At 51.6% G+C, this 27,069-nt stretch overlaps 8 protein-coding genes across 8 annotated transcripts; 3 read left to right on the top strand and 5 right to left on the bottom strand.

Annotated features, from left to right (window-relative positions):
• Positions 1 to 420: 420 nt before the first annotated feature.
• On the top strand, positions 421 to 2,550 carry MSC7 (Meiotic Sister-Chromatid recombination aldehyde dehydrogenase). Its single transcript, XM_018277671.2, has 2 exons — positions 421 to 632; positions 704 to 2,550. The coding sequence occupies exons 1-2, from the start codon at positions 553 to 555 to the stop codon at positions 2,478 to 2,480; spliced, it is 1,857 nt and encodes a 618-aa protein (XP_018127661.1). The 5' UTR covers positions 421 to 552; the 3' UTR covers positions 2,481 to 2,550.
• On the bottom strand, positions 2,550 to 4,924 carry VE01_08244 (uncharacterized protein). The gene is made up of 6 exons (XM_059463950.1): positions 4,613 to 4,924; positions 4,053 to 4,566; positions 3,939 to 4,005; positions 3,044 to 3,890; positions 2,926 to 2,992; positions 2,550 to 2,869 (listed from the first exon to the last, which is right to left on the bottom strand). The coding sequence occupies exons 1-6, from the start codon at positions 4,698 to 4,700 to the stop codon at positions 2,632 to 2,634; spliced, it is 1,821 nt and encodes a 606-aa protein (XP_059319466.1). The 5' UTR covers positions 4,701 to 4,924; the 3' UTR covers positions 2,550 to 2,631.
• Positions 4,925 to 5,349: 425 nt separating this feature from the next.
• VE01_08245 (uncharacterized protein) lies at positions 5,350 to 6,766 on the bottom strand. Its single transcript, XM_018277673.2, has 4 exons — positions 6,401 to 6,766; positions 6,152 to 6,353; positions 5,773 to 6,098; positions 5,350 to 5,724 (listed from the first exon to the last, which is right to left on the bottom strand). The coding sequence occupies exons 1-4, from the start codon at positions 6,686 to 6,688 to the stop codon at positions 5,560 to 5,562; spliced, it is 981 nt and encodes a 326-aa protein (XP_018127667.1). The 5' UTR covers positions 6,689 to 6,766; the 3' UTR covers positions 5,350 to 5,559.
• A 143-nt stretch (positions 6,767 to 6,909) lies between these two features.
• On the top strand, positions 6,910 to 9,406 carry VE01_08246 (uncharacterized protein). The gene is made up of 6 exons (XM_018277674.2): positions 6,910 to 7,180; positions 7,231 to 7,507; positions 7,563 to 8,704; positions 8,755 to 8,937; positions 8,991 to 9,045; positions 9,102 to 9,406. The coding sequence occupies exons 1-6, from the start codon at positions 6,941 to 6,943 to the stop codon at positions 9,176 to 9,178; spliced, it is 1,974 nt and encodes a 657-aa protein (XP_018127666.1). The 5' UTR covers positions 6,910 to 6,940; the 3' UTR covers positions 9,179 to 9,406.
• On the bottom strand, positions 9,241 to 10,961 carry VE01_08247 (uncharacterized protein). Its single transcript, XM_018277675.2, has one exon. The coding sequence runs from the start codon at positions 10,624 to 10,626 to the stop codon at positions 9,586 to 9,588; it is 1,041 nt and encodes a 346-aa protein (XP_018127665.1). The 5' UTR covers positions 10,627 to 10,961; the 3' UTR covers positions 9,241 to 9,585.
• A 636-nt stretch (positions 10,962 to 11,597) lies between these two features.
• VE01_08248 (uncharacterized protein) lies at positions 11,598 to 13,949 on the bottom strand. Its single transcript, XM_018277676.2, has 4 exons — positions 13,557 to 13,949; positions 13,226 to 13,466; positions 11,930 to 13,173; positions 11,598 to 11,871 (listed from the first exon to the last, which is right to left on the bottom strand). The coding sequence occupies exons 1-4, from the start codon at positions 13,617 to 13,619 to the stop codon at positions 11,731 to 11,733; spliced, it is 1,689 nt and encodes a 562-aa protein (XP_018127670.1). The 5' UTR covers positions 13,620 to 13,949; the 3' UTR covers positions 11,598 to 11,730.
• A 5,168-nt stretch (positions 13,950 to 19,117) lies between these two features.
• Positions 19,118 to 19,654, bottom strand: VE01_08249 (uncharacterized protein; the record flags this gene model as incomplete). Its single annotated transcript, XM_018277677.1, has 1 exon — positions 19,118 to 19,654. One exon carries the CDS (start codon positions 19,652 to 19,654, stop codon positions 19,118 to 19,120), a length of 537 nt encoding a protein of 178 aa, XP_018127669.1.
• Positions 19,655 to 24,582: 4,928 nt separating this feature from the next.
• VE01_08250 (uncharacterized protein) lies at positions 24,583 to 26,406 on the top strand. Its single transcript, XM_018277678.2, has 2 exons — positions 24,583 to 25,180; positions 25,262 to 26,406. The coding sequence occupies exons 1-2, from the start codon at positions 25,020 to 25,022 to the stop codon at positions 26,130 to 26,132; spliced, it is 1,032 nt and encodes a 343-aa protein (XP_018127657.1). The 5' UTR covers positions 24,583 to 25,019; the 3' UTR covers positions 26,133 to 26,406.
• Positions 26,407 to 27,069: the final 663 nt, after the last annotated feature.

A 27,069-nucleotide genomic window follows, 5' to 3' on the forward strand; every position in this document is an offset into this window, starting at 1 on the left:
GCCTCCTCGATCCATCGAGGGTATGGTTGTCTCTATTGAGTTAGCATAATATAGCTTTTTATGCCAACACTGCAGTAATGTCTATTTGTGAGCTGTTTGTGATTTATTGATGCTGGTATCAAAATGATAATAGGATAACCAAAACAACCGAGGCAAAAATATACAATTATCATTGACTTCTAGTTACAGGAGAGTCTACCCAGGAATTATACTTCAAATATAACGCTAGCTCATGCGCCATACTCTAGATTCGCATCGCTCATCGTGATTTACTTAAGACCTCCATAATAAAAACGTGGTCTCGATTCATCCGGCTGGTTAATATCCCCAGCCTGAAGGCTACCCGGAGCGGAGAAAATATTTACCCGCCCATCCCTTTTTATTTACCCAGAAGGCACATCGACCCTGACAGATGCACGAGGGATTCTCAGATTGGTCTGGAACAACTATAAAGTTCCAATTACTGTTTACTCTCGTCGCTCCTCAACCCCGATATGTCAAAGCCATAGCGATCTCTTAATCGACATATCAGGAGACGCGCGCAACGCGAATATGGCTTCACTCATGAGCAATGTGGGGGTTCAAAACCTTATTGACCGTATGATTGATGGGTCGCTGTGGGAGAATGAATTGTGAGTATTTTGGTTTCCGGGATCAAACCAACCCTATAATCTGCAGATGCTAATACATTTGCTGTTTTTAGAGAAACAATGCTTCTTAAATTCGCGGCAACTGGACTATGCTTCACGATGCTATGCCTTTTCGGTGCTGTCAAATTCACGAAATGGTATACCTCCGAACCTGTTATTCCATACACAGTATCGCCTCCGCAGAAATCGACCAACCCACCCCCGAACTGGGGCGAGCCTTCGATTAAGCTTTCGGGCTCCTCAGCCATACACTGTTATGCCCCGGCGACGGGTGAGTTTCTGGGCCTCGTTAACCCCTCGACGGCCGCTGGCATCGATAGGTCTATTCAACAAGCCCAGGTTGCACAGGAGAAATGGGCGCGGACGACATTCTCTGAGCGCCGACAAGTGCTTCGCACGCTGCTGGCATTTATTCTGAAGAACCAAGAGGAGATCTTGCGAATTGCCTGCCTCGACTCGGGAAAGACTATGATCGACGCCACCCTTGGAGAGACACTGACTACGGTCGAGAAGCTCCGCTGGACTATCCTACATGGCGAGAAGGCCTTAAAACCGGAGAGACGTCCTACGAACCTGCTCATGATGTACAAGGAGAACAAAGTTTACTATGAGCCCCTTGGAGTCGTTGCCGCATTGGTGTCATGGAACTACCCCTTCCACAACCTGATGGGACCAATCATCTCTGCCATTTTCGCAGGTAACGGAATTGTCGTCAAGTCATCGGAGAGCACGGCATGGAGTGCCAATTACTTCACTGTCATTGCACGAGGCGCACTGTCTGTGTGCGGACATGACCCGAATTTGGTCCAGACCGTCGTTTGCTGGCCACAAGTTGCCAACCACCTCACCTGCCACCCGGACATCGCGCACATTACCTTCATTGGAAGTCGCCCGGTCGCCCATCACGTCGCTGCTAGCGCGGCAAAGGCCCTGATTCCCGTGGTCGTTGAGCTTGGTGGCAAGGATGCTGCTATCGTTCTTGATTCCGCTGCCCCCGATATCCCACGGATCATTGAAATCCTTATGCGCGGTGTTTTCCAATCGTCTGGACAGAACTGTGTTGGTATTGAGCGTATTATTGCCGGCAATGCTGTCTATGACAAACTGATTACACTCTTGGAAACACGCATTCGCAAGATCCGCTTAGGCTCTGATCTTGACTCTGCACCTACTGAGAATGTCGATATGGGAGCGATGATTTCGCCAGCTTCATTCTCACGCCTTGAGGCTCTGGTTAAGTCCGCTGTTGCGGATGGTGCACGTCTCATTGTCGGTGGCAGCCGTTACAACCACCCAGTGTATAAACACGGCAGCTACTTCCAGCCAACCCTTCTCGTCGACGTGACCGCCTCTATGGAAATCGCAAAGGAAGAATGCTTCGGCCCGATCTGCGTCGTGATGCGCGCCGCATCTGCAGCAGAAGCTGTTGAAATCGCTAACTCTCCCAACTTCGGCCTCGGTGCCTCCGTCTTCGGCGCCAACGGATACGAGATCAACGAAGTTGCGCGCGCAGTGAGGAGCGGAATGGTGGCCGTCAACGACTTTGGAGCATACTACGCTGTCCAGTTGCCATTTGGCGGAGTTGGAGGAAGCGGCTACGGCCGATTTGCAGGCGAGGAGGGCCTGAGGGGAATGTGTAACATTAAGGGAATATGTCGGGATCGCTGGAGCTGGATGGGAGTCAAGACGGCTATTCCGGCTCCCCTCAGATACCCCATTCCCAGCACGAGGACGGGACGCAAGCTAGTAACGGCCATTGTGGACCTGGGGTATCAACCTGGGGCGTGGGCCAAGGTCAAGGCTCTGGGAAGGCTGATCCGCAATTCATAATGCTTAAATAGATGTAAACTTATTCTGCTATCCAATTACATAATTATAATCATGTTGGAGTAAAGAGTGGTACACTTTGTTCGTTCGTTCGGTCAACCTATGTTACTATAAACAGCTATCTTCTATCCTATATACTTTGTCATGTCGTTCTCTACAATCTCGCTTTCCCGGAATTCAAATTCTCCCAATGGCTTTCGGTGAATGGCTGGTATGTTTTCCCGCCTGCCTCGGCCCAAACGATCTCATCTCCCTTGTAGACCTTTGCTGGGTCGACGCCCTCTTCCCGTAGAGGAACCTTATTCTGCTTGTTGTTGTGGATGGGGGTCATGTTCTCGACGATTCGGAGGAAGATTGGCACGGCGTATTTGGGGAGGCGGGTTCGGGTGTGTCTGTGAAATGGTCAGAAAATGGATACCGTTAGATTCTCATATAAGGGGGGTATTACTGGAGCAATGCTGCGTAATCAAAGCTACCCCGCACAGCAGGATCAATGTAGATGGCTGCACATCCGGCTAGAATAATGTTAGCTTTGAGAGCTAGAATGGGCCTTTAATATGACTTACCACGACCATCATGGTTTGGCAGTTGAACACCATAGACGTTCGCCTCCACAACACCCGGAAAGCTGCCGATCACCTCGGATACCTCCGCAGTGCTGACATTCTCTCCCTTCCATCTGAACGTATCGCCCAGACGGTCCAGGAAGAACCACCGTCCGTCGTCAGTCCGCCTCAGCGCGTCTCCAGAGCGGTACCACAAGTCGCCCTTCTGGAAGACGTCACGAATGAACTTCTTCTCCGTGGCACCAGGGTTGTTGTGGTAGCCCTGGAATGCCTTCTCGCTGGGCACGGCCACGAGCATCTCTCCGCCGACATCGTATGGTTCCCTGATGGCGAATCCGGTCTTAGGATCGCGGAGGAGGTCTCCAGTACCTGGGTCACTACGAACTGGGACGAATGTGTTTTGAAGTAGACGGCGGCGGAGAATGCCATGGTGTCCAACGGATGTCGCGAGGTAATCACCTCTGCAGTAGTTAACGAGGGCAAAGACTCCCTCCGTCGAGTTGAAAAACTCAATAATCTCCGTGATGCCAAAGCGGTCGCGAAACTTGATCCAGACATCAGGACGGAGGCCGTTTCCGTTCATTCCTCGGACTTCGTTCTGGAGGTCAAGTGGCGATGGGGGTGCGGCCAGGAGGTATCGTGCGGTTTCTCCGACGTAGGTGATCCATGTTGCACGAGAGTCGCGCACCTCAGTCCAGAACTGGCTTGTGCTGAATTTCTTGCCAACGCAGAGCGTCATCCCAGTACAAAGTGCGTTGAGAGCTGCGCAGCCGCCAGTACCGTGGTAGAATGGCATACAGTCGTACCAACGGTCTGAATCCACAGTTCGTGCTGTCCCGGCTTTGCGCTGAAAAGATGTTAGCCTGAGCACACAACGATGATTGAGATGGCTTACTTGTGAGCAAACCAAGTGCATTCGGTCTGTGTTGAATTGGCAACCTTTGGGCAATCCGGTGGTACCGCTTTCCAAGTGTTAGCTGGGCCAATAATCTTGCAAGTGTGGACTTACCTTGTGTATAATAAGCACATTGGATCACTACCTTTCACATTGTCACGTAGTTCGTTTCCTGGTCTTTGCGCCGGCAGCGTAACAACGACGCTCTTTGCATCCTCTAGATTCACACATCTCATGTTCAGCTGTCCCTCGATCACCGACTTGGATTCGTTGATTCTCGCTTGGAGGGCCTCATCGGCGTCAACCAGAAGTATAGTTGCACCGCTGATCTTGAGGCAATGCACAAGTGCCTCACCTGCGAGGTTGTAGTTGATTAGGGCAGGCGCAGACCCAATAGACCACAGGGCAAGCCAGATTAGCATGAAGTCGGGGGAATTCTGAAGGTAGACTCCAACGAGGTCCTTGGGCTTAACGCCCTCGGCCAGAAACCACTGGGCGTACTGGTGGACGCGATCGTAGGCCTGGGTCCAGGTGTAGCAACCTTCGCGGGACCATATGCACTCGTTATTCCCCCTTCGCAGCGCGCTTTCCTCCCAGAGGTAATAGAGACTGGCCTGCTTTCTCGCCACTAGGTATTGTCAGATATGAAGTTTTTGATGGCAAACAGTAAATACCGGCTTCTTCCCAAATCTGCCCGCCACGTTTAAAGCCCTTCAACGCTTTTATATCAGCCGCAATTCCAGTTTTGGCATCGATGTACATGGCGGCGGCAGTGGTGCCAGCAACCACTGCGGCTGCTGCGGCTGTTCCATATTGAAGTTAGCATCGCGGAAATTTCATACACAATAGCATTCTAAAAAAGCTTGATTCATTCTGTCCAGATACCATCAGATATCATCAAATCCCACATATTTATCATCAACGGCTCCAGACCTTGGAACTCCGCTGATAATGTTATGTTGGTGATTTGGACAAGAATGCCTGTGGTGGGGTGCGGCAGTTGGGGCAAACGTGGGGAAGTGTGGGGAAGCGTACCGAAAGCCATGTCAGCAAAGTACGAGTCTTATTTCGAGGTGAATACGAAGAGAGTAGTATATAGCGATATAGAATGTACAGAACTGTAAGGACAAATTCGAAATATTAACAAGCAGTATGAAGGGCCAGTTTGAAATGGCCATCCATCTCTCTTTATTCATCCAAACGCGATCCTGGTGTGTACTAACCTACAGAGAGACTAAAGCGCCGAGGTCCATCACTGACGCTGCAATAACCACGGCTAATAGGCAGCTAACCCCGCATAACATACACCTTGTCAGTGTTTTTGACCTTTGATCGTAGCTATATGTATGTTATGCACTCTAATAATCCATGAATAATACATCATCACAGGCTCAGTGCTCGGCAATTTTTGATCCGTAAGCCCGTTTATTTATTAGTTATTCGCTATATCGTTACTTTCGTCAACGCCCCTATGTCAGGAGCGCTAGCTAGAATACAAGGAGCCAGAACGAATGCGTACATTCACTCCAACTTTTCCATCCCAACGCCAGGCCATTTCCCCCCTTTCTCCACAAAGCCAATCCATATCTCACCGTCTCAAATCTAATTTCCCCGCGGGGGTTTAAGGTCGGCTCAGTGCCCACATAAAAACGAACTGGACGATATAAGAGTATAGGAAGAGGAACTGGGTTCGGCGGTTCTTCTGTGACCGTGCAACCGTATGCATGGCCCCTCTGGAATTGTCCGTTGAGTTCTCTGGAAGGAGAACGTATTTGAGAGAGCGTAGCTAATTTTTGGTTAGAGAGTGCAATTCATAGGTCGGTTCATGACTTACCAAGAAGAACGCGTTTGCTAGGAATGTGTATCCGAATATCGTCCACCCCGCCCATCCCCCGGTACCTTGGCCTCTGTTTATTATTTCGCTGAGGACGAGTGTGACAATGATGCCAACAAATTTATATCCTGAATAGGCCACTAAATCAAGCAATTGTGAGTCGTTTGATATCGAAAGCAGATAGCTTCCTAGCTTGAGACCCAGGATCTCCAAGAATACAATTGCGAAGGCGGCCGACGCTGTGTAACCAAGTAGTTCAGGTTGGAACGCACCACGCAGGCCGGCGAGGAGAGTAGACAACAGAATGTATGTGACAAAAGCCATGACTGTCATAATGTCAACGAGAGCACTGGCTGGGGGCGCAATAGCTTCCTCTTACCTGGAATGTACATATCCGGGCTGTTTAGATCTTCTCTTGGAGGCAAAAACCAGCCCTCTTGTCCATTCGGTCCAATTGTTTGCTTTCGCGACCATGGCTTGTGCCTCCAAGGGAAGAGCACCAGGAACAATTTATTGACAACGTAAGAGTTCGAGACATCGAAGTAATGCTTGAGAGCCGAGACATTAATGTAGCGATTAAACTACTGCGCGTTAGCTTCTGTAGGAATAACTTTGTTTATACTCTTACATTTTGCTCGACGTATTCCTGTCCATGTTTCAACGCTGTTTGGCCAACTTGGAATCCCATCTGAGCTGTCTGGTCATTCATAAATCCTCCATATGCGCCAAACGCATGACTAGGAGCTGCTGCTCCAGGTCCAGCCTGCTGTTGATAGGGATTGCCATATCCTGACTGCTGCTGGGGGACTGGCGGGGGAGGGGAACGGAGCTGAGGTACGGTCGAAACATGCTGCGGGACTGGATGATGTAAAGGCGGCGAGTTTGGAGGGGGTTGCCCATATGTAGGTCGCTGCATCGTGAAGCTTTATAGAGTATATCGGAATTGTTGTTTCAAGTAGATATCTCAAAAGTCAATAATCGCCGCCTAGAGCTGTTTAGATGGTGGGAGTAGCTTACCTCTTGAAATGTGTCCGTGGATAGTAAAGGAGAGCTTTACCTGATTCGGCGAATTTTCTGCCACCGCCTTCCCTCATACATCTTCAGTATAGATGATAAGTGTCACTGATGGAAGGGATAAGAACATCTTGAATAGAGCGCCGAATTCACCATGTTGGATACTTTTGAGATTGTCACAACTTCCGGTGTTGTGTTGTGGTCAAGGACATACACTCCGACCAGCCCAGCTATTATCAACGGCCTCATCAAGAATGTCTTCATCGAGGAGCGCACACGCGCCGGTGGCGCTGGTGCTTCAGACGACATTTCTGCTGCCAATAACCCCCCTTACAAGCACGACCAGCATACTCTAAAATGGACGACAGTGAAGGAGTTAAATTTGATCTTTGTTGTGAGTAAATTGAAAACAGTCATATATACATGTTCTAATTGCGCATGTAGGCTGTGTACAGATCACTCCTCCACCTTTCCTGGATCGACAAACTCGTGGACAATATAAAGATTCTATTTGTCGACCTCTATGGCGACCAACTTAGAAAGCCGCATACCACTGGTGTTGAGGTCCATTTTGACAAATACTTCGACCAGCAAATTCGAGAACTGGAAGCTACTGTGGCAACTCACGACTTATCAGTACCGTCGACCCCGCCTCGTTTCGACCAGAAACTGGCTCCGGGAGACGATGAGCCACCCCCCATTCCCGGCCTTCTATCACGAGGTATGCCGCCTGTTACAACTTGACTATAACTCCAAGAAAGCTAATTTTTGCATAGGTCAATCGAGACAAACCAACTTGACATCCAGCGAATCCACACCCATTGCCACTCCAGACACCTCGAGGCCTTCGACTCCATCCAGCCACATCCTAACAACGAAAGGTGGACCAGGAGGGAAAATATCCAGACGGGCACGGAAGACAAATCTTGTCTCATCCGGAGACGAAGCTTCGCGAAAAGCCAAGGGAGGAAAGGCTCCCACTACCAAAAAGGGCCGTCGCTGGGACGCAGACGGTAATGCTGATGAGGATGATGACACCCAGTTGGATTATTCTATTCCGTCAATTGATGTCACAAGCGATGGGGAGGTGGAAGGCGGCAATTTGCCCGGGGCAATGGAGGCTGTTGATCAGGAATCGTGGGGCTCGCGGACAGGCAAGGGCCAGTTTGTGTTGAAAGATCTTGACGATCAAGTTCATGCTATATTGTCCTCTGCCGACTCAAAGAAGGCCGCCGCAGCCACTGCGCCAGCTGGAATCGTTGGCTCCAGTTTGTCAGCTATCGGGGGGTTGTTCAGGAATGTCGTTGGTGGCAAGGTGTTGTCGAAAGCAGACCTTGACAAGGCTATGAAGGGAATGGAAGACCATCTCCTGAAGAAGAATGTTGCTCGCGAAGCCGCGATGCGGTTGTGCGAGGGTGTGGAGAGAGAGTTAATCGGGACCAAGACTGGGAACTTTGAGAGCACGGAGGCGAGGATTCGCGCCGCAATGGAAGTCTCCCTGCAAAAGATCCTAACCCCCTCAACATCCCTCGATCTCCTCCGCGAAATCGACGACGTAACATCACCCTCGACCGTCTCGCTCAAGAAAGCTCGCCCCTATGTCATCTCCATTGTCGGCGTCAACGGCGTCGGGAAATCCACCAACCTCTCCAAAATCTGCTTCTTCCTCCTGCAAAACAAGTACAAAGTCCTCGTCGTCGCCTGCGATACCTTCCGTTCCGGCGCCGTGGAGCAGCTGGCCGTCCATGTGCGCAACTTGAAGGAGTTGAGCGCGAGAGAGGGGGGACAGGTCGAGCTCTACCAGAAGGGGTATGGTAAGGATGCTGCGAGTGTTGCGAAGGATGCGATTACGTTTGCGGCGCAGGAGAAGTTCGATGTGGTTCTGATTGATACTGCTGGACGGCGCCATAATGACCAGGTGAGTTGAGTTGTCAAGGAGGTGCGTGTGAATGTTGCTAATATGTGTAGCGTTTGATGTCCTCCTTGGAGAAGTTTGCAAAGTTTGCGAACCCTGATAAACTCCTGATGGTTGGTGAGGCACTGGTGGGCACTGATTCCGTTGCTCAAGCAAGGAACTTCAATGCTGCATTTGGTGCTACTCGCAGGCTGGATGGGTTTATTATATCGAAGTGCGACACCGTTGGCGATATGGTAAGCTCTCTCCCTGAAGCTATATATGCCTCATGACTAATATATCCTCCTAGATTGGAACTCTCGTTTCCATGGTACACGCATCGGGAACACCCGTTCTCTTCGTGGGTATGTGACAACTCGCCCTTCTGTTAACGTGAGACAATATGCTAATTTATTCACAGGTGTTGGGCAGCACTACTCTGACATTAGGAGTCTGAACGTCAAATGGGCAGTCGACAAGCTCTTGAGCCCAGTCTGATGCGCAATGTAATATAGGAAACTATCTTCACGTCGTGCAGGTGGATGCTTGCAATGATATATGTATTATCCAACCAGTTCATTGACAGTGTACTTGCAGTGATATTTTCCTTTCTATACAGACCACGAGATAGTCCTGGTGATACTCGAGGCTCCTAAGTCTTCCAACTATGCTTGTACATATGCCTAGTGGCATCCTAGAACCATAGGGTAGTACATAAAGCCGAACAGTCCCATCCTACACTTGCACCGGAAAACCGACCAGGCAACGTGACTGTGGCTCTCTAGACCTCCTGAACAACCCACCCCCATCGGCCAGGCCGCTACCTCAGACTGGAGCGCTGGGCGTCAGTGCAGGTTTCTCATGCCTCCTATCCCACAAACAGAGAACTGACTCTACTTGGCCCCTCAACCCTTCAACACATTCTTCCACTCCACCCATCTCTTCTCCGCCAGCTTTATCAAACTCCCCATCTGCTCCCTCCCTAGCACCGCCCCTCCAACCTTCTCAACCCCAATCAACCTCGTCTCCCCACTAGCACAATCCAACAACACCGTAACAGTCTCCTCACACAACCCCTCCTCAAACATATCCGGATCAACCAACACCCAGAACTCCCCCCTTTTCCCCTGCCCCTCCTTCGCCCTGAAAACCGCAAACCCAACCGCAACAGGCAACCCCCTCAACTCCAACCTCTTCGCCTCGCTCACTTCATCCGAACACACCACAGCCTGCCGATCCTCCGCCCATCTCGCAGCGGGTAAATACACATCCTGCAACGCCCCCAGCACCGCCGCCCACGCAGCCTCAAACGCATTCCCATCCAGCGAGATGAAGAGGATATCAATATACAGCACCCAAAACGCCTTAACCTCGCTCCCCTCCTCCTTCTCTCCCTCCTCATCCTCCTCCTCCTCCCCATCCACAACCGGTCCCCAGATCTTCAGACACTCATCCCCCACCAACGCACTAGCATGTAACAGCGCATACACGCGCGCTACCAGCTCCTGCGCCATCTTACTCGGTGGCATCCCCGGCAAAAACTCCGGCGCGCACCCCGTCGCAAGCTCAATATTCGGGACGAGCAAATCCAGTTCCTGCGCTGTGCTCTTCATGCCCCCCTTATGGCGCGTCCCGGACGTAGTAACAGTAGCAGGAGCAGCACCGCCAGCGAGGCGCGTCTCAGAGTACCCCACAGCATCAGCCAACACCACCTCGCCGCGGACGCCGCAGACGGCAGTCGTGTCGCCTATGCGGATCACGGCGCTGCCGTTGGCGTGGGTGAGGGAGCCTTTGTGGGTGTGCGGGGGGCGCGGGGAGGTGGGGAGGCGGGCGTTGGCGCGGGTGGGGGAGGGGGTGTTGAGGTGCGCGAGGAGGTAGGAGTGAGGGGCGAGTTTTGCGAAGGTTGGGCGGGGGAAGGTGAGGGTTTGGGGGGCAGTGGTGGTCATGGTTGGTGATGAGGGTGGTTGGTGCGCGCGGAGGCGGATTGGGATGGTTGTGAGGGTGTCTCAGGGGAATTGGCTAGACAGGATTGAGTGGCTGGTGTTGGATTGTTTGGGTGGGTGGTCTTGGGTTCAGCGCAGGCGTTTGCGTGGTGAAGTTGTGGTTTTGAGGTTGTTGATGCGGCGTGGATTATTTTCGATTGGCGATAACGATATTTCTTATCGCGGGCACGTGAATTGGAATCGTGGGGTTCAGTTATCACAACACATTTAGGAGAACACAGCACCATCGCATCAAACCCAAATAAAGGCTAAATTTTTCATACGAGGAATAATTGATGTGGTTAAGGTATCTAATACTACTTAACCCAACTATCCACAGAATGAACCCAATATCTCCTTCATCACAGCTAAAAACGGCTTTTGGTTACCACTCATACGAAGGCTACTTACATGCCTTCCCACCCCTAACAACAACTTTACTTACCCCTAGATAAACCCTCACAAACCACACCAACACAACTCCCTGCCCAACATCAGGCCAAGCATGCGTCTTATTTTACATTCTAGACCCCTCCCATCTCATCTCCGCACGCACGAACCCCTCATCCCTACCTCGTGGCTCCATCATTAGGATCGTGTACCAGGCCGGCCGGGGTCACCGGGCGGACGGGCCGAGTGAGTCGGTTCTTGGTTGGGTGCTTGGCTGGGCTGGGCTGGGTGGGTGGTATGGTGCTTTATGTTTGGGGGCGGAGGCTTGTTGGAAGGAAGGAATGGGGGCGCCTGGTGCAGTGTAAACCACACACGGAAAGCCAAGATGGTGTACCTGGAAATTTGACGTCGCATGGCAATTCCGCGGCAAGAAGACGGTTTACGGTATGGAGATAGATGCGTTGAAGGGATTGGACTACGGCGATTCACAAAAGTCACCAAAATGGGCAGGAAATAGACAATCACAGCAAGGAGAAAAATCAAGGTAGGAGAACACATTTCCAATTAAAACTTCCTAAGTAAAGTCGCACTCATCCAAAGGAATGTATCTCTCCGACTATCTATCTAAACAACACACTACACCAAGAAAGCGGCTGGCGCAAAAAGCAATCAGCACGCTCAAAGAATGGCTGCAAGGCCCGTCTTCTCGACGTTGTCCACGTGGATAACGTTGGAGTTGACATCGAGCTCGAGCTTCTTGCGCTCGGTGGAGGCCTTGCGGGGGTTCTTGGAGTGGAAGATGGCGTCGAGTTCCTCGAGCTAAGAAAGGGTGTGTTAGTTTGTGGTATAGTAAGGGGAGGGGTGAAGATAAACATACTGTGCGGTTCTTGGTCTCGGGAACGAAGTACCAGATGAGACCAGCCTGGACGGCACACCACACCAAGAAGACGATGTAGGTCTTCCAGGCGATGTTGACGAGGGAGACGGAGACACCAAACTGGTTGGCGAGGAGGCCGATGGATGTGAACAAGTTGGAGAAGGCCATTCCCTTGGCGCGCATCTCGAAGGAGAGGACCTCGACGGGGTAGAGAGCCTGCATTGGGGTCCAGCCGAAGGAGTAGCAGATCTGGAAGATGTAGACCCAGGCGAGGACGGCCTTGGAGACAGGGCTGGGGATGCTGGCGAGATACTCCGGGGTACTGTTCTCTTGGACATTGGCGATGGAGGTGGCGACTGTGATACCGACCCAGCACAAGCAACACGCGAGGTTGACACAGATCAGCATGGGGCGGCGACCAAAGCGGTCAACCTGGGTGGCACCAAAGCCGGCGAAGACGATCTGGATGGCGTTCATACCGAGCTGGACGTTGATCTGGGTGGTCTGGCCGCGGATACCAGCAGTGTCGAGGAACTTGCTGAGGTAGTAAGATACGATACCGTTTCCGGCCCATTGCCCGAAGAGGGAGATGATGCAGCTCATCAGGAGGCGGTAACGGGAGGCGCGATCGCGGAAGAGCGCCCGGTAATCCCACCAGGTGCGGTCGGTACCATCGATCTCCAAGTGAGTCTCGTACTCCATCATCTGCAGCTTGACCCACTCGCTGTTGGGGTTGCCCTGACCGTGGTACTTGGTGAGGGTGGCCTGTGCCTCGACGACTCGGCCGCGGACGTACATCCATCTGGGAGACTCGGGGAGGAACCAGGCCAAGAGGACGATGAGACCGGGGAACATCATCTGGAGCCACACTGGGATGAGCCACTGGGTGTTGCCGGTGTACGTGAGGCCACCGCGGGCGGCACCAGTGGCAACGAGGGCTCCGACGGGCCAGAAGACGTTGTAGAGGCCGGTCGTCACACCACGGTGAGCTGGGTGGGACATCTCGACGACGTAGGTTGGGCCAGCGGACCCGATGATCCCGACACCGAAACCGAGGAGGAAACGGCCGCCCATGAACTGACCGACGCTGTGGGTAGCGATGCAAGTTCCCTGGATGATAACACCGATGACGATAATAAGGCCTGCGATGAACATGCCGCCGCGTCTTCCCCAGGTATCAATGGCGGGACCGATGAAAGGAATAGCGACAACACTGCCGATTTGGTACATAGAGGTGACGATACCTGTGGTTTGGTCAGATTTATGAGCCAGCTGAAGTAGAGGATCAGCACTTACCAGTCCAGGCGCCAGCGTTGGCGACATGGAAGAAACCCTTAAAGTTTTCGTTGGCGAGAAGGGTGCCGAAGAGAGATCCATCATATCCGTTGGTGGTAGAGCAGAAGAAGCCGACACCGACGACGAGGTAGAGCATAAAAGAGTGGGAGCTGAAGGGGCGCGGGGGCTCCTTGAGCATGGCCTGCTGGAAGGCCTCATCACCAATTACCACCTTGACGGCGGCAACGGTATCCTTATCGAGCTATAGCAGCAGTCAGTACTCGTGATCGGCGTTTTGCGGGGGTGATGGCGCTCCATGAGCGGAGGAGGAGAGGCAGGAGCTTGAACATACATCATCCTGAGTAATGCTTTGGTGGTCGGCCTTGAGGTCCTTGAGATCCTTGATGTCCGACATGGCGGCGGGTCGAGGCTTCTAAACTCTCGAGGTTGTTGATGGAGGGCGGTAGTGGTTGATGATAGAAAAAGAAAAAGAGGAAGGAGCTGGGGAAGTGGACCGTACTTATCCTGTGTGAGAAATGTGGGAACAGTGAGAAGAAGGTTGTACTCTAAGAGAATGACAGTTGATACTAGAGCTGCAGCGCCGGGGGGGGGTCCATGTTCTGTCTCACTGAACATGGAGATGATGTGAAGATGGGGCCATGGACATGGTGGATCCGCAGATAGCATGGGGATTAGAGTAGTTTGAGGGCACAACACTCCGTGAGGGCCGTGACTTTTTTGAGAGTCTGTACCATAGTATGGGGTTTAGAGAGAGAGCGGGGAGGGAACGAAGGCGGGCGGGAGTGGAGGTGCAGGGATGGATGGCGGGGGGGAGGAGATGGAGAGGGAGAGAGGCGTGATGGTGGCGCGGAGGGAACGGGCAAAGGAACCGGTAAGGCGAAGGAAGCCAGAGAGAAGGAGGAGAGAAGGAGAGAACAGGCGCAAATAGAGTGGGGAGCATGGTCGAGTGCAGCGTAGAACGCGGATCTGACGGGCTGAAGAACGAGTAGCGTCTGAGTAAAGTAGGGTTGACGCGCTGTGGTTCGTCCAACCCCAGGTTTTCGTGTTCCTAGGGGGTTGCTAAGGGGAGACTTTGGGAGGTACAGGAAGCCGGAGGCGTCAGGGGTGGCAAAGCTGTTCTGGGCGGTCGGGGCTTGACTGTTGGTTGTTGGTCTAACTGCATATAGGCACCGGGAGCACAGTTCCGTTACAAGAGACACGACGGCGAAGACGAGAAAAGAGGACGAAGCGATAAAATGTGGAGTGCGCTATTGGCCTCTGAACTCTCTGTCACGTTTGTCTGGAATTAGGTGTAAAAGGCTGAATTGTGACTGGTTCAATTGAAGTTTGATAGACCCATCTGCCTACTACCATGTCCCTGACAAGTGCAGACACCAGACTCGTAACGGAGTGCTTAGTTTGTACCCTTCCCCATGACAAGGACAGGACTCCTCAATAATCGACAGCTACATTTGGATAGAGACGAGGCAGAGATGAGGGAGAATGGAGTAGGAACGGGCTGGAACGGGCAATGTCAATATTACAATTATAGAGTGGGGAAGGAAGGAACCGATATGGGGTTCTCTAACGGAATATACGGAATGTGATGGCGGCGAGGCGAGAGGGAAGGAACGAATGGTGATGGAACGGGAGGACCACCGGCCCTGTGATGAATGATCATGATGCGTGATGTGATGAGTGATGTGATTACAGCATCCTACGTGTCCTCGCTCGTAGTCAGTCTACTTGCATATTCTATACTCGAAGAGGTGTCATTCTCAGTCTCAGTCTCAGTGCCAGTGTCAGTGCCAGTCTCAAACTGTGGTAGGCTTCATATGTCTCAGACCGCCACAGCGCTACTTTTCTAACTACTGCAGCACTATAGCAGCTATAGAAGCTATAGTATACGCCGTCGCACCGGCATATTGTTCTCGAAGGTGTCATGGAAGGAATAACTGACGTCCAAGCTTTTCTTCTTCAGCCATGCGCCGGCTCACTAGCCTTGGCCGTCCTGGTTTCATGCCGTGTACTCTACTATAGCACAGCACTATATCCACGTGGAATTAGTTGGGTGGGAAAGCACTTTACGAAGGGGGAAAGGAAGGGGAAGAAGGTGTGTAGTTGGTGGAAGCGCTGGAAGGGGCGTCGAAGGGAGCGTGCAGCTGACTAGGATGATGCATGATTAGAGTACTATACAGCACTCTTCACAGTAAAGAGACGCACATCACTCTAAAGTGCTCCATACAGAGATGCGTCCAACACTATAACAAGTCAATATTTGGCTTCCATGGCTGCGTCGATAAAGTGCATTTACGGCGAGCGACAACCCCTCCAACAGTCTACACAGTCCATACCAACAAATCACCATCCAACCCCCCGGTTCAGCGGCCGACTAGGGCAAGTGTCAGACTCAGACACACGACCTAGAACATTTTCAGCTGCAGCCAATCTTGCCGCCCCAGCACCCAACTAGAGCTACCCACACCGGCATGGAGTGCGGAGTATTCTCTGGCTCTCCACTCATCGATCCTTACTAGTGGTAGTTTAGTTGTAGTTGGGAGGCGTCGCGTTGGTCTAACCCTCTTTCTGCGCGGAGAAATAGGCCCGAATATTGATGTCAGATGTTTGTTGGACATGGCGCTGGGAATTGGGCACGCATAGAGCACTCTATCTCATCCAAACTCGCAGGGAGGCACAAGGAGGGTATTGATTGTTGTGCATCGTATCGATCTTTCCTTGGGATGCACTGATTCTTGGCTATCCAAGGGCTTCACTTCTCGATTTCTGCTTTGACATGTACAGTACACATCATCACGACTTCCCATTGTGCTTACTACTCAAATACGAAGTCACGCCGTATCCTTCTCTCCCTTCCATCACAAGCCGTATACAGCATCCCCACTGCCTCTCTCCTACTCAAATGCCCTAACTCCTCCTCCTCTCCCTCCGCCGATTATCACCAAAATACCTCCTCCGTTCGTACGCATCCAGCCCATCCATCCCTCCTCCCCTCCCTCCGCTCCCCACTCCACCAACCGGAGAAACCCCCTCCCTCTTCCCAAGAAAAAAAATCCCCAAAGCGCCACACGCTGCCCGTCTTCCGTCTTGGCCAAAGCGGGAACAAACGAGCTGGGCTGCTGCCGTGTTTTGACAAGGGGGCGCCATGGATAGGGACGTCGACGCGAGACCTCTCACCAATCTCCACCAATCTCGTCTAATCTCCCCTCACACACTGGGTTTTGCACGAGATCATAAGCCCATGCAGATGGTGCTTGACGGTGGTCAAGCTTGGCTCGTCCCGGTGGAGGTGAAGGGGGAGTGGTGCTTATACTGAAGTGTGTGTATGGAGACATGGAGGCTTATTGGCTGGTGGTACGATGATATGTCTGGTATATGTTTACATAGTAGACAGGAGGCAGGCGGCTACTCTACATCATACTCTACATTTTACCCTTCTCGAAGCGCTATCGTGAGAATGGCGAGGGCAGCGAAGATCTCTCTTACATACAGCTTCCCCCCAAACCATCCCCCGCAAAACCATCTCTACTGTAGGAACACACACCACATCACGCCACATGGCAACCCGCCGTCTCACATGCCCTCCAAAAATCCCCCCTCCAAAATATCACCTCGCTCCCATCCGAACATCTCCACCACCCCTCGCCTCAACCCGCCTCACCACCACCAACCTCACCTCAGGAAGCCAACCCATCCCCCTCCGCCGCGCCGTCCATCCACAAGCCGCATCCCACTTCCACGCCCACCACACACCCCCGTCCCCAATCCAGACCCTCGCCATGGGCGCTTGCGAAAAGCCACAGGAGCGGGACCGGGGGGGTGCTGGACGAGGCTCAAACGGCTCGGATTTCCTGAGGCTGGGCGAGCGGGCCGTGGTTCCCTTGGTGGTGATTGTGAGGGGGTGTGGCGCAGGTAGGGGTGTGGCGCGGGGATGGGGGTGAGCCACAGGTGGGTGGTGGTGGTGGTGGTATATAGGAGTGGTGAGCCTCGCGCGGTTAGGTATGGAGATGGACAAGGTAGGAATGAATTTCTTAACCAAAATCTGCGCGCTTTTTTGTTCGCTTTCTTTTATCTTGGATCGAATCTTATCTCATATCTGTCTTGGACTCGATGCAGGACAGATGCGGATAATCAGCCGCGCGCTGGTTATCTGCACGCCGGCCAACCATTGCATCGGAAGGAGCTATATCGCTGCTTGCTGCTGTATACCGGATTGGTGGGGTGTCTCTGCTCAGGGCAGTGAAGACCGCATGAGGTGAGTGATGGTCTTGGCTTTATTGGAAGCCGATATCTTTTTCACATTTCAGGAGGTTGACGGTTGGAACGACGCTTCTTGTGTCTGGAATAGGAGATTCCGAAATTGGTGAGCTGTTTTCCTTTGCGTTTTTTTGCATGTCTTGGTGTTTGCTTACTTGAGCTTTTCCACGAATCATGAAGCTTCATGAAGCCTCATGATGCTTTCTTGCGGATTTTTAAAATATTCTACCATCAAACTTGAGGACGAAAAAAATAAGATCCGCTCCCGCACACATACTCCCGCACGTTTCTTACCTTTCTGCACTCTTCTCTACAAGGCAACTAGGCTCCCGGGACCCATATAAAAACCTTCTTTCTTTCCTGGAGAATCACGAATATCATACTCACAATCACACCACCACCACCATCCCACACTTCCCGACCATCCAGCCAACCATCCCACATTTCCCAGCGACCCAACCAACCCAACCCAGCACAATGCACATCCCAACCCTCCTCCTCGCCCTCTCCGCAGCCACCACCGCCGTCCTCGTATCCCCAGTCGACACCTCCCCCGCCACCTCACTCAGTCCCCGCGCCAATGCACTGCTAGCTGAGCGCGCTGGGGCGGGATGTGCATGGAATAATTGTCAGGAGTGTGAGAATTATTGTTTTAGGGGAGAGTTGTTGGGTGTCTCTATACTTTCGGTGTTGTTGTCTTTGTTTTGATGGGGGGGAGGGGGGGGAGATGGTGATGGATGGGCGGGTGTGAGGTAGGGGTGGAATGAATTGGGGGGTTAGGAATGGCGGAGGAGGATTGGAGGGAGGATGAGGATGGGGAGCAGGAATGAGAATAGAGAGGAGGATGTGAGAGAAGATGGGGGAGAGGATGAGAAACAAAGCTGATGCCTAAAAAATAGATCTACCATGCCCACCAAACAAGTTCTGTGGGATCAACACCTCGGGATCTCTGATTCTTTGTGTCACGCTTGGGTGTTGCGCGAACTGAGTCTTATCACCTCTCACATCTCCCCGCATTTGGGATAGGGGGGATTGTTTGTTTGTCGCATCGATGGTTGAGGGGCGTGTGTTGGGAGGGGGGGGGAGACGGGAGGCCAGGAGAGAAGAAGGGGAAGAAAGTAGGGGTAGGTAGGAGAGAATCTAGAGAGTGGGAGAGAATCTAGAGTGGTAGATTGAAAAGGGGGGGGGGGGGATATTATATTCTTTTACTTACCCATATCATCAGCTCACGACCTGGGACGCCGTGCTCGCAGCTAGATTTATCATATTACGTTACCATGTTTTGGGGATTTGGTTTGACTCGATTTATGCCGTACAGTTGGTATTTATCTGGATCATACTGTACTATGATATATCCTTCAGCCCATATCATTACCACACGACCTGGAACGCCATCTCATAGCTGGATTATGATATTACTTTACCATATCTCCAATTTTCAACGTGCTGTTGGGCTACGTACTCTATCTGAATATCCTTTTTACCAAAAAACATGTTCTATTACGCATATCACCCTACCCTACCATCCCATACCCTCCAAACTCACCAACCACACTCATTCCAACATCACATCCAACAACCAACCCAACTCTTGCTGACTGAACCCCGTTATTTGATGGCGTGAGATAGCCCAAGGCTCTATACGTATGAGTAGGCGGCTATAGCAGTGGTGAAGGCACCGGTTATCTGGGCCTTGATTGCCACCCCCCCAGACTTGAGAAGAAGAGGCTCGGCGCCTATGATAGCGTCCATATAGTTACTGAAAGCTGTGTTCAGAGAATGGAGATCACTGAGCATAAGGGCTTGTCCACCCGCAATTTGGGCCCAACTTGGCTCTTGGAGTCCGATATTTTCCAACGTTGCCAGCAAATCCGGAACAATGGCCTGGATATTTGCAAGGATGGTAGTACCAGACACTGTGCCAAAGGAGCCCGTGCTCTTAATGTTGGTAATCGCAGTATTCACAGTACTAACAAGGGTTTGTACGTCTCCGTGAATAGCCAGTGCCCCAGTCAAGCCGCTAGCAGGAAAGCCGCTTACATCCTTGTTAAGGGTGTTGATTTGAGGGCCAATCTTTTGCGTTATATCGTTCTGAACCGTAATGACGTCGCGGTAGACGAGGGGCGTTGCGGAGGCAGTTAAAGCCAAGACGAGGAGCTTAATGATAGCCACCATTTTTATATCCTTTAAGGGTTAATAAAAGGGCATTGACAACTTGCGTTTAAAAAGGGGCTAGATTTTATACCTGTTCGAGTATTTTGGTATGTTTTGATGACTAGAATTGTTTAGGGTAGGTGATATAGGAGAACCCCTTGAACTTTATAGTCTTTCACCCTTGTTAGACCCTAGAAAGCAAACAAAAGAATACCTGTATTGCCTGGCCGTTACACTAGCCTGTCTGGTGTCAAAATTCGGGATTGTTATATGCACTAGCTACAATTTGTCAAGGGTAAACCGCTTTGCTTAGGCCGTTTCCACAAAGTGTCTTAGCTACGCCAGCCACTTTGTCTGCCTTTCCGCTGCTAAGCTTCTAACGATACTATACCTTTAAGACAATCACCAAATTAGTACAGTTCAGCCGGCCAGCTAACTAGAATGTCTCGGACAGTTTGCCTGCTATGAGTGTTCTCGATATATTGTTTCGAAACAAAGTGATCGCATTTGAATTCTCGTTGGCTATCATAGTTAAACGTGGCGCCGTGAACAGCGAGATATGAGCTGAGGATCGTGTCACAGCCATTTTAGTCGCCTGCGCCGTGATCACCGCTTTATTAATTTGAGGCATCGTTGCAAATAGGGACCTCTTTCATTCTGCCCGTTGTAAGACAGCGGTTCGTTCAGAACTTATCTTCTTCCGTCTATAATTCGGGCTTATACATTGTATGAGATAGTTGTAAGTTATTTAGTTATCGTCAATAATACCTGCAAATTTGAAAGTTTAGTAAGTTGTCCTGTCGCAGACGAAGCCCGTCGGCCGCAGGTACTGTGAGCACGAACGAATGGTCTTGTGCCACAATACAAGACATTGTTGGTTGATTAGCTGAATGCGTTATTCATTTAGCGAGCGCTAATTGGTCGTGCTATCGTTAGGGTATGGTAGTGTTGGCTAGCTCCCTCGGTAGTTTTACGGCTCTCTCATTTAACTCGTAGATGCCAAAAACAGCCCCTGCGGTAAAGCTTTAAGGGGTATACATGATTACACGCAGATCCGTGTCACGTGGTCACGTGGTTTCGTGACAACTCCGCAACGCGCTGTACAGAACCATACTGGGTGGATCCGTGAATGTGGCGGCCCGTCGACTCAGTGAGAAGCCGATCAGCAGGGCTGAGCGGATCTGGCAGCTTGCCATGGCTGAAGCAAAGGCATGAGGGAGGTTACAGTACCGTAGAAGCACAGCACTGTAGAAGCACGGCACCGTAGAAGCACGGCACCTTGTAGGCACGGCACCGTAGAAGCGTTGTAGAACTCTCCTGATGCTACGACCGACATTTGTTTTGTCCATGGCCTCACAGTGAGCCGAGACAGTACATGGATAGCCTTAAAACAGTCCATCCCATGGCCGACCATGCTGCTGCCACCCAAGCTTCCCCGTGCCCGCTTGCTCACGTGGGGATACGACGACGCCTACGCTGTGCGAGGCTCCGTCGCGTCGAAGAACCGGCTTATCGACCATGCCATACATGTTGAACTGCGCTTAGTAGGTTCCGTAGGATAGTGGTATGATAATTAGAGTAGTGGTATGATAATTTCCGTATCACCAGTAGGACCCAATTGATCAGAAGTGAGAAGCGTATATACTAGTAATAGTTAGATTTTAGTGTTTTTATAGCTTACTTACTTATATAGCTTACTTGCTTATAGAATACATTAAGAGATATAAGGATTTAATTATAGTTAAATAAGGGTTATTATATAAGATAGTAGTATAGTAGTAGTAGTAATAGTTGATTTATTAGTGTTTTAGTAGGCAACTTGCTTATATAGGCAACTTATATATAAATTACGTTATATATATTTTTAGTAGTTTTAATAATTAACAACGTTAGCAGTTAACAAAGCTAATTATTAGAGTTAAGCCCTCTATGCTGTTTTCCTACTCATTTTATTATTATTATTGATCTTATCTATTAATTCCCTCGCCCGCTAAGATCTTCATCTGCCTTGGGTATATTTACACCATCACCACACCCAACATCAAGGCTCCATAGCACACCAGCCCTGCTCCATTGCAGCATCAAACAACCATTAACCCTCAAGGTTCACTAATGACATCAATACATAACCGCATAGGACCAACACCCCCCCTCATCGCCGCATCCCATCAACAACTCCCATAACCCCCATCCAAACCAACAAAAACTCCAAGTTTTCACATGCCCCAACCCAAACACAAACACATGATATCGAAAATACCAACCTCAACCACATTCCTCATGTTATCATCACAGCGCATGAAACCGCCCTGCCAAGAATGTATATCCTAGCTAAGCAGCACATCACCACCATGAAACCACTCACCCGCATCCCGCAGTGACGAAAACACCCCGCGGGGTCTGCAATCCGCATTCCTTCCCACATCTCTTTCCAAGACATCGGCTGCGATCCCTGAACCACCACAGCACCCACTCACCACCATTCCCCACGGAGGGAGGGGACGTGGGGAACTTCAGCCCCATCGGAATGGAGTAAACTACTAGGTATCACCTACAGCACAAAGCGGAGCGGGGACCGAAAAGCACAGTTGTAAAACGGGTTACCGAGGAGGATCAATTTCTGCGGAGGAACGCGGGGAGAGGAAGGCGGGACTGGGGAACTTACCTTACCTTACCTTACCTTACCTTGCCGATAGATAGATAGATACCCTGCCGACTTGACTTGAGTGAGTGAGGGAGGGACCCTCTTCCCCGACCCCGACCCTCTCTTCCGATGATCCACTATCTAGATAGAGTAAACGTCGCGAGAGAGGGGTGATGGGGTGGGTAAGGGATGTGAACTGGATGGTGATGGTTTTGTTGTCTAGTGTTTCTGTTTCTGTTACTGCTGTCTACCGTTTCTGTTACTGGTGGTGTTGGTACTGTCTGTCGTTGGCACTGCTGGTGCTGATACCGTAGCGGCTCTTTTACCCGACAATTCGCCGCAGATACAATACCACACACAGTAACGGCAGCCGATCTCACGTGGGTGCTGTGGTGTGGGAGATCGTTGGTAACGGGAGGATAACCGTGGTGCGTGGTACTGTACGTGGTTTGGACGCGGGTGTGGCTGTTTGGATCGTCGAGACGGGATGGGATGGGATGGCCGGTGGTGGTACTGCAGATGGGCTGTGCTGTGTGTGAGGTATGGAAGGCGGTGGGCGGTGTTCTACAGTACTATGTACAGTATGTATGAGGCGAGAGAAGGAAACGCGTATACCGACGACGGCCTTGCCGGATAGATGCAGTAGATATATGATCAATGGCTTTATTGCCTGCTACTGCGACTTTGTTCCCGTTAAACCACCTGTCGTCATTTCTCCTTATCGATGGTGTTCGGAAAGTACCACTCATAAACACAAATCACACCCAAAACCCAAAGATACCTCTCCCCCCAGCTGAGACAGCTGTCTCATACCTACCAAACCACCCAAACCACCCAAAACCACCAAAACACGTGACCGCACACCACACAACACCACATGTGAAACCACCCCCGTAACCACAGCCAACGAAAGCCAAGTGGAGCACGTGCTATCCGCCGGTCTAGTCAGAAGCCGGGCTCCACACATGTACCCCTTTTCGTATATGTACTACTCCGCTTTTAGAACTAGAGCTATTTTGGGGGGCTTGCGGTTCCCTGCAGTAATGTACCCTGTGGCGGTGGTGGTGGTGGTGGGCCGATTAGCGACCCATCTGGGCTGTGGAAGGGCACACGTCAGGATGCACCAAGACTGGTGATGGGCTGGGCGGGGGGCGATTGTCATTTCAGTGGTGTGTTGATGGGGGGCGTGAGCGGAGATGAGGTGGTGAGGGTGCGTGCTGTTAGTATGGTGTACTATAGACATAGACGGAGATATAGGCGAAAAGAGGATTGCGCTGTTTGTGGCAGTGCGTGCAGTTGTAGTAGGATTAGATGTTATGCGTAGAGTGTAGAGTGTTGGTCTTGGTATTGGGTAAAAGAGCTGGGCAGGAAGGAAGGAAGGAGGGAGTTTCGTATCGGGTTCATTTCAATAGCATTGGCATTATCACGTTCACTTCTTGTGTGGTGGGAGTACTCGTGTGGTGGCGCCTGTCTTTCAGCTGCCACTGCAGGGTTATGTACACTTCCGCACGGCACAGTATGGGTACGGTACATGGCTGATGTCTGTCTGTCGTGCGTTGGACACACACCCACATCCACAACCCCATCGACTTTCACATGCTCATAGAAGGGTGGCACGATCCTGCACAGAAAAAAAAGAAGAAAACGCCCGAAAAGGCCGAGCGACCTAGAATGTGCGGGGTGTCCGATCCACTTTCTCCAATCCCCTTGAACGTCTAGACGTCTATACACGCTATGATTGGATTTTGTTGACAGGCTTAGTCTGCTTTGGGCAAGTGGATGGGAGGGGGGATTGGGGTCGGTTGCAGGGATGGAAGGGTGGCGGGTGGAGACGTTCACGAGCCATTTGGTTGCGATGAGTGTGTAAGGGTTGGTAAGGGGGGATGGTGATTGGGCAATCGGGGTACTGGGGAGGGGGGGCTTGGCGTCATGAGTGGCATTGTGGTGGCTGGATGGGGGATAGGGTGGTTAGTGTGGTTAGGGGTGGTAAGGGTGGTTGAGTACCCTTGGCTATTTGGTGAAGTACCTCCAATCCACTACACCTATTCTCTCTCCACCATCCCTCCACCATCCCTCCACATTCCCCATCCTCCCTCCCCATCACCCCCTCCCCTTCTCCCCTCCCCTCCACTCCACTCCCTCCACTCCCTTCACACCCCCCTGTCCTTCTCCATCTCCCACAGAAAAGAAGCACGGGTCACTACTCTATCTTTCCTCATACTTGCTACCTTCGCTTGCACTGCTTCAACTATGGGGTACTTCTACTCACACCCATTCTACACTGCTCCCCAATGTCCCAAATGTGCCCACATGTCGCCTCACGAGCCCCAGCTAAAACCCTACTAGACTGCTATTTCACTACTACCATACTAAACTACTAAACACTACTAAACCACTACTAACCAAACCAACTCAATGCAATACCCAATATCCTAAACCTATTCGGGACTTAGTCCTCCCCCCGACTGACAAACTCCTAATTTCACATATCTTCCTCCCAATCCCCTCTAGAAAACGAGCTCGATTTGTTCTCATACTTCTTCATCGTCGACCTTCGTCCTCTCCTCCCCGTCGTCGCTCTCCCTAATACTCGCCTCAATCTCTCCTTCAGAAGACGATCCCCCTTTCGATTCTCACCTGCGTCCCAACTTCCCATCCAGGTCGCGCATTTAACCGTCTACTTCAAATCAACCCAAACAACACCCCCGACGTTTCGCCGTTTTCACTTATAAACGAGCAGCTATGAGTCTTAATAAGGGCGAGACTGGCGATAGCCAGGTCGAGAATAACATCGAGAACGCCGAGAAGCCCCAGAGAGGCAAGTTCATGACTCTCGTCAGGAAGTACTGGTGGGTGCTCGTGATCATGTTCTGCTGCGGTGTGCTCATCGTAACTCTTCCTCTGTAAGTTATACCCTAAAACCGGCTTATTGCCATCTATCGCCTCCGCGCGCGCGCATCTCCTCTAACAAGCACTCCCCACAGCGTCCTCGTCGGGTTCCCCCGCATCATCCAGGACAAGGTCAACAAGTCCACCCTGAGCATCGACGGCATCTCCGTCACCAACACCAAGACGAACACCGTGCAGATCTCCATCAACTCCACCGTATCGAGCTCCAACTCCATCCCCGCCGTCGTCGACGGCTTCGACGCCATCATGTACCTCGAGGACAAGCTCCCGCACACCCCCATCATGACCCTCCGCATGCCCGAGACCAAGACCGGCCTGGCCATCGTCAACGTCACCCAGGAGATCAACGGCACCGCCCTCCAGCCCTTCATCGACTTCAACTCGTGGTACCTCTGGAACTCGTCCCTGGCCGTCACCATCGAGGGCGAGACGCACGTGCACGTCAAGGGCCTCAAGGCCGCAAAGGTCTCCTTCAAGAAGACTGTCACCCTCGTCGGCATCAACGGCTTCAAGGGCCTCGCGGTCACCAAGGCCAACGTCTCCCTCTCTACCGGCGAGAACTTCCACGGCTACGCAAACATCCCCAACCCCTCCATCCTCACCTTCGAGGTCGGCAACGCCACCTTCGCAAACTACTTTGAGCAGGAGAAGATCGGAACTCTGTACATCGACGACATGTTCATCCGCCCGGGAATCAACAACGTCAGCGTCCGCGCAGAAATCGAGCAGGCGCCCATCCTCCTCGCCCTCCGCAAGAAGCCGTACTGTACCGATGGTGTCATGCCTTTCGATCTTATGGGCGAGAGCGTCATCAACCACGGACAGCCGCTGCCGTACTTCGCTGATGCGCTTGCGCTTCACGCTCAGTCTACGTCGATTGGTGTTGGAGAGGCGCTTTTCGAGACTACTGGAGCGAAGTTATATAACTGCTCTGGTGCTGCTTAAGTGGGTGTGTTGAGTTGAGTTGAGTGGGTGGTTGTTGTTGTTGTTGTTGTTGTCATGTCACGAATATGCGTTTGGATCTTATACTTTGTTTAATCTCGGGATGCAATTTGTTGCAGTGCTACTGTGAGGGGAGGGAAGAGGAGGAGGAGACGGACGAGAGAAAGGAGGAGGAAGGAAGAGAGGGGACTGTAGATAGGATTGATAGGATGATAAAATACCCAGTTTCGCGTTTTTTCAACACACAGAACAAAAACGGCCATCTATCACTCAGAAACCATATTTCCCCCCAATTGACATCTTGTGACATCGTTCTAACTCGGGAAAGTGATTTCTTCGATTTTGTCCTAATTCCACCAGAATCGGTCCCTGAGACAGAATCTCCAAATCCCCAACTCCTCCAAACGCCATAACCCCAATTCCTACCGCCACCACCACCCGGATCGTCACACACCACGCCACGCTCAAAAATCCAACCCGCGACAAACATGTCTCAAACCACCCCGAACCTTAACCTTCAAAAAACCACGCCTCCAACAAAAAAGTCTCACATCACCAACCTCACTTTCTTACGACGTCGTCTCCAACCCCGCAACACACTAAACCCCAGACTTTAGCACACTCCGGGGATGGGATGGGTAGAGCTTCTTTCCCCAGTCCCCTCCCCCAGAGTCCCTCCCCCAGAGAGGTCCCAGCTTACCCCGAGGCCCGCATCCTCTCAGTACCCTCCCCCAGAATACAAGATGCTTGGTTGTACTGTACTACTTTTGCTGTACACCGAGTACACCGAGATGCGAGATCTGGAAGTCGTGCGTGTGGTGGGATTGACATGTGATACCACCCCGGTCGCGTTCGTTGGCGAGCGGCTCGGTCGCATGTGAATTTCTTGGCGCTGGATGGCCGACGTGCCGAGCGGGCAGGGGAGCGAGCCGCATGCTGT

This window comes from Pseudogymnoascus verrucosus, assembly GCF_001662655.1.
Source record: "Pseudogymnoascus verrucosus strain UAMH 10579 unplaced genomic scaffold scaffold_43, whole genome shotgun sequence".
Lineage (NCBI taxonomy): Eukaryota > Fungi > Ascomycota > Leotiomycetes > Thelebolales > Thelebolaceae > Pseudogymnoascus > Pseudogymnoascus verrucosus.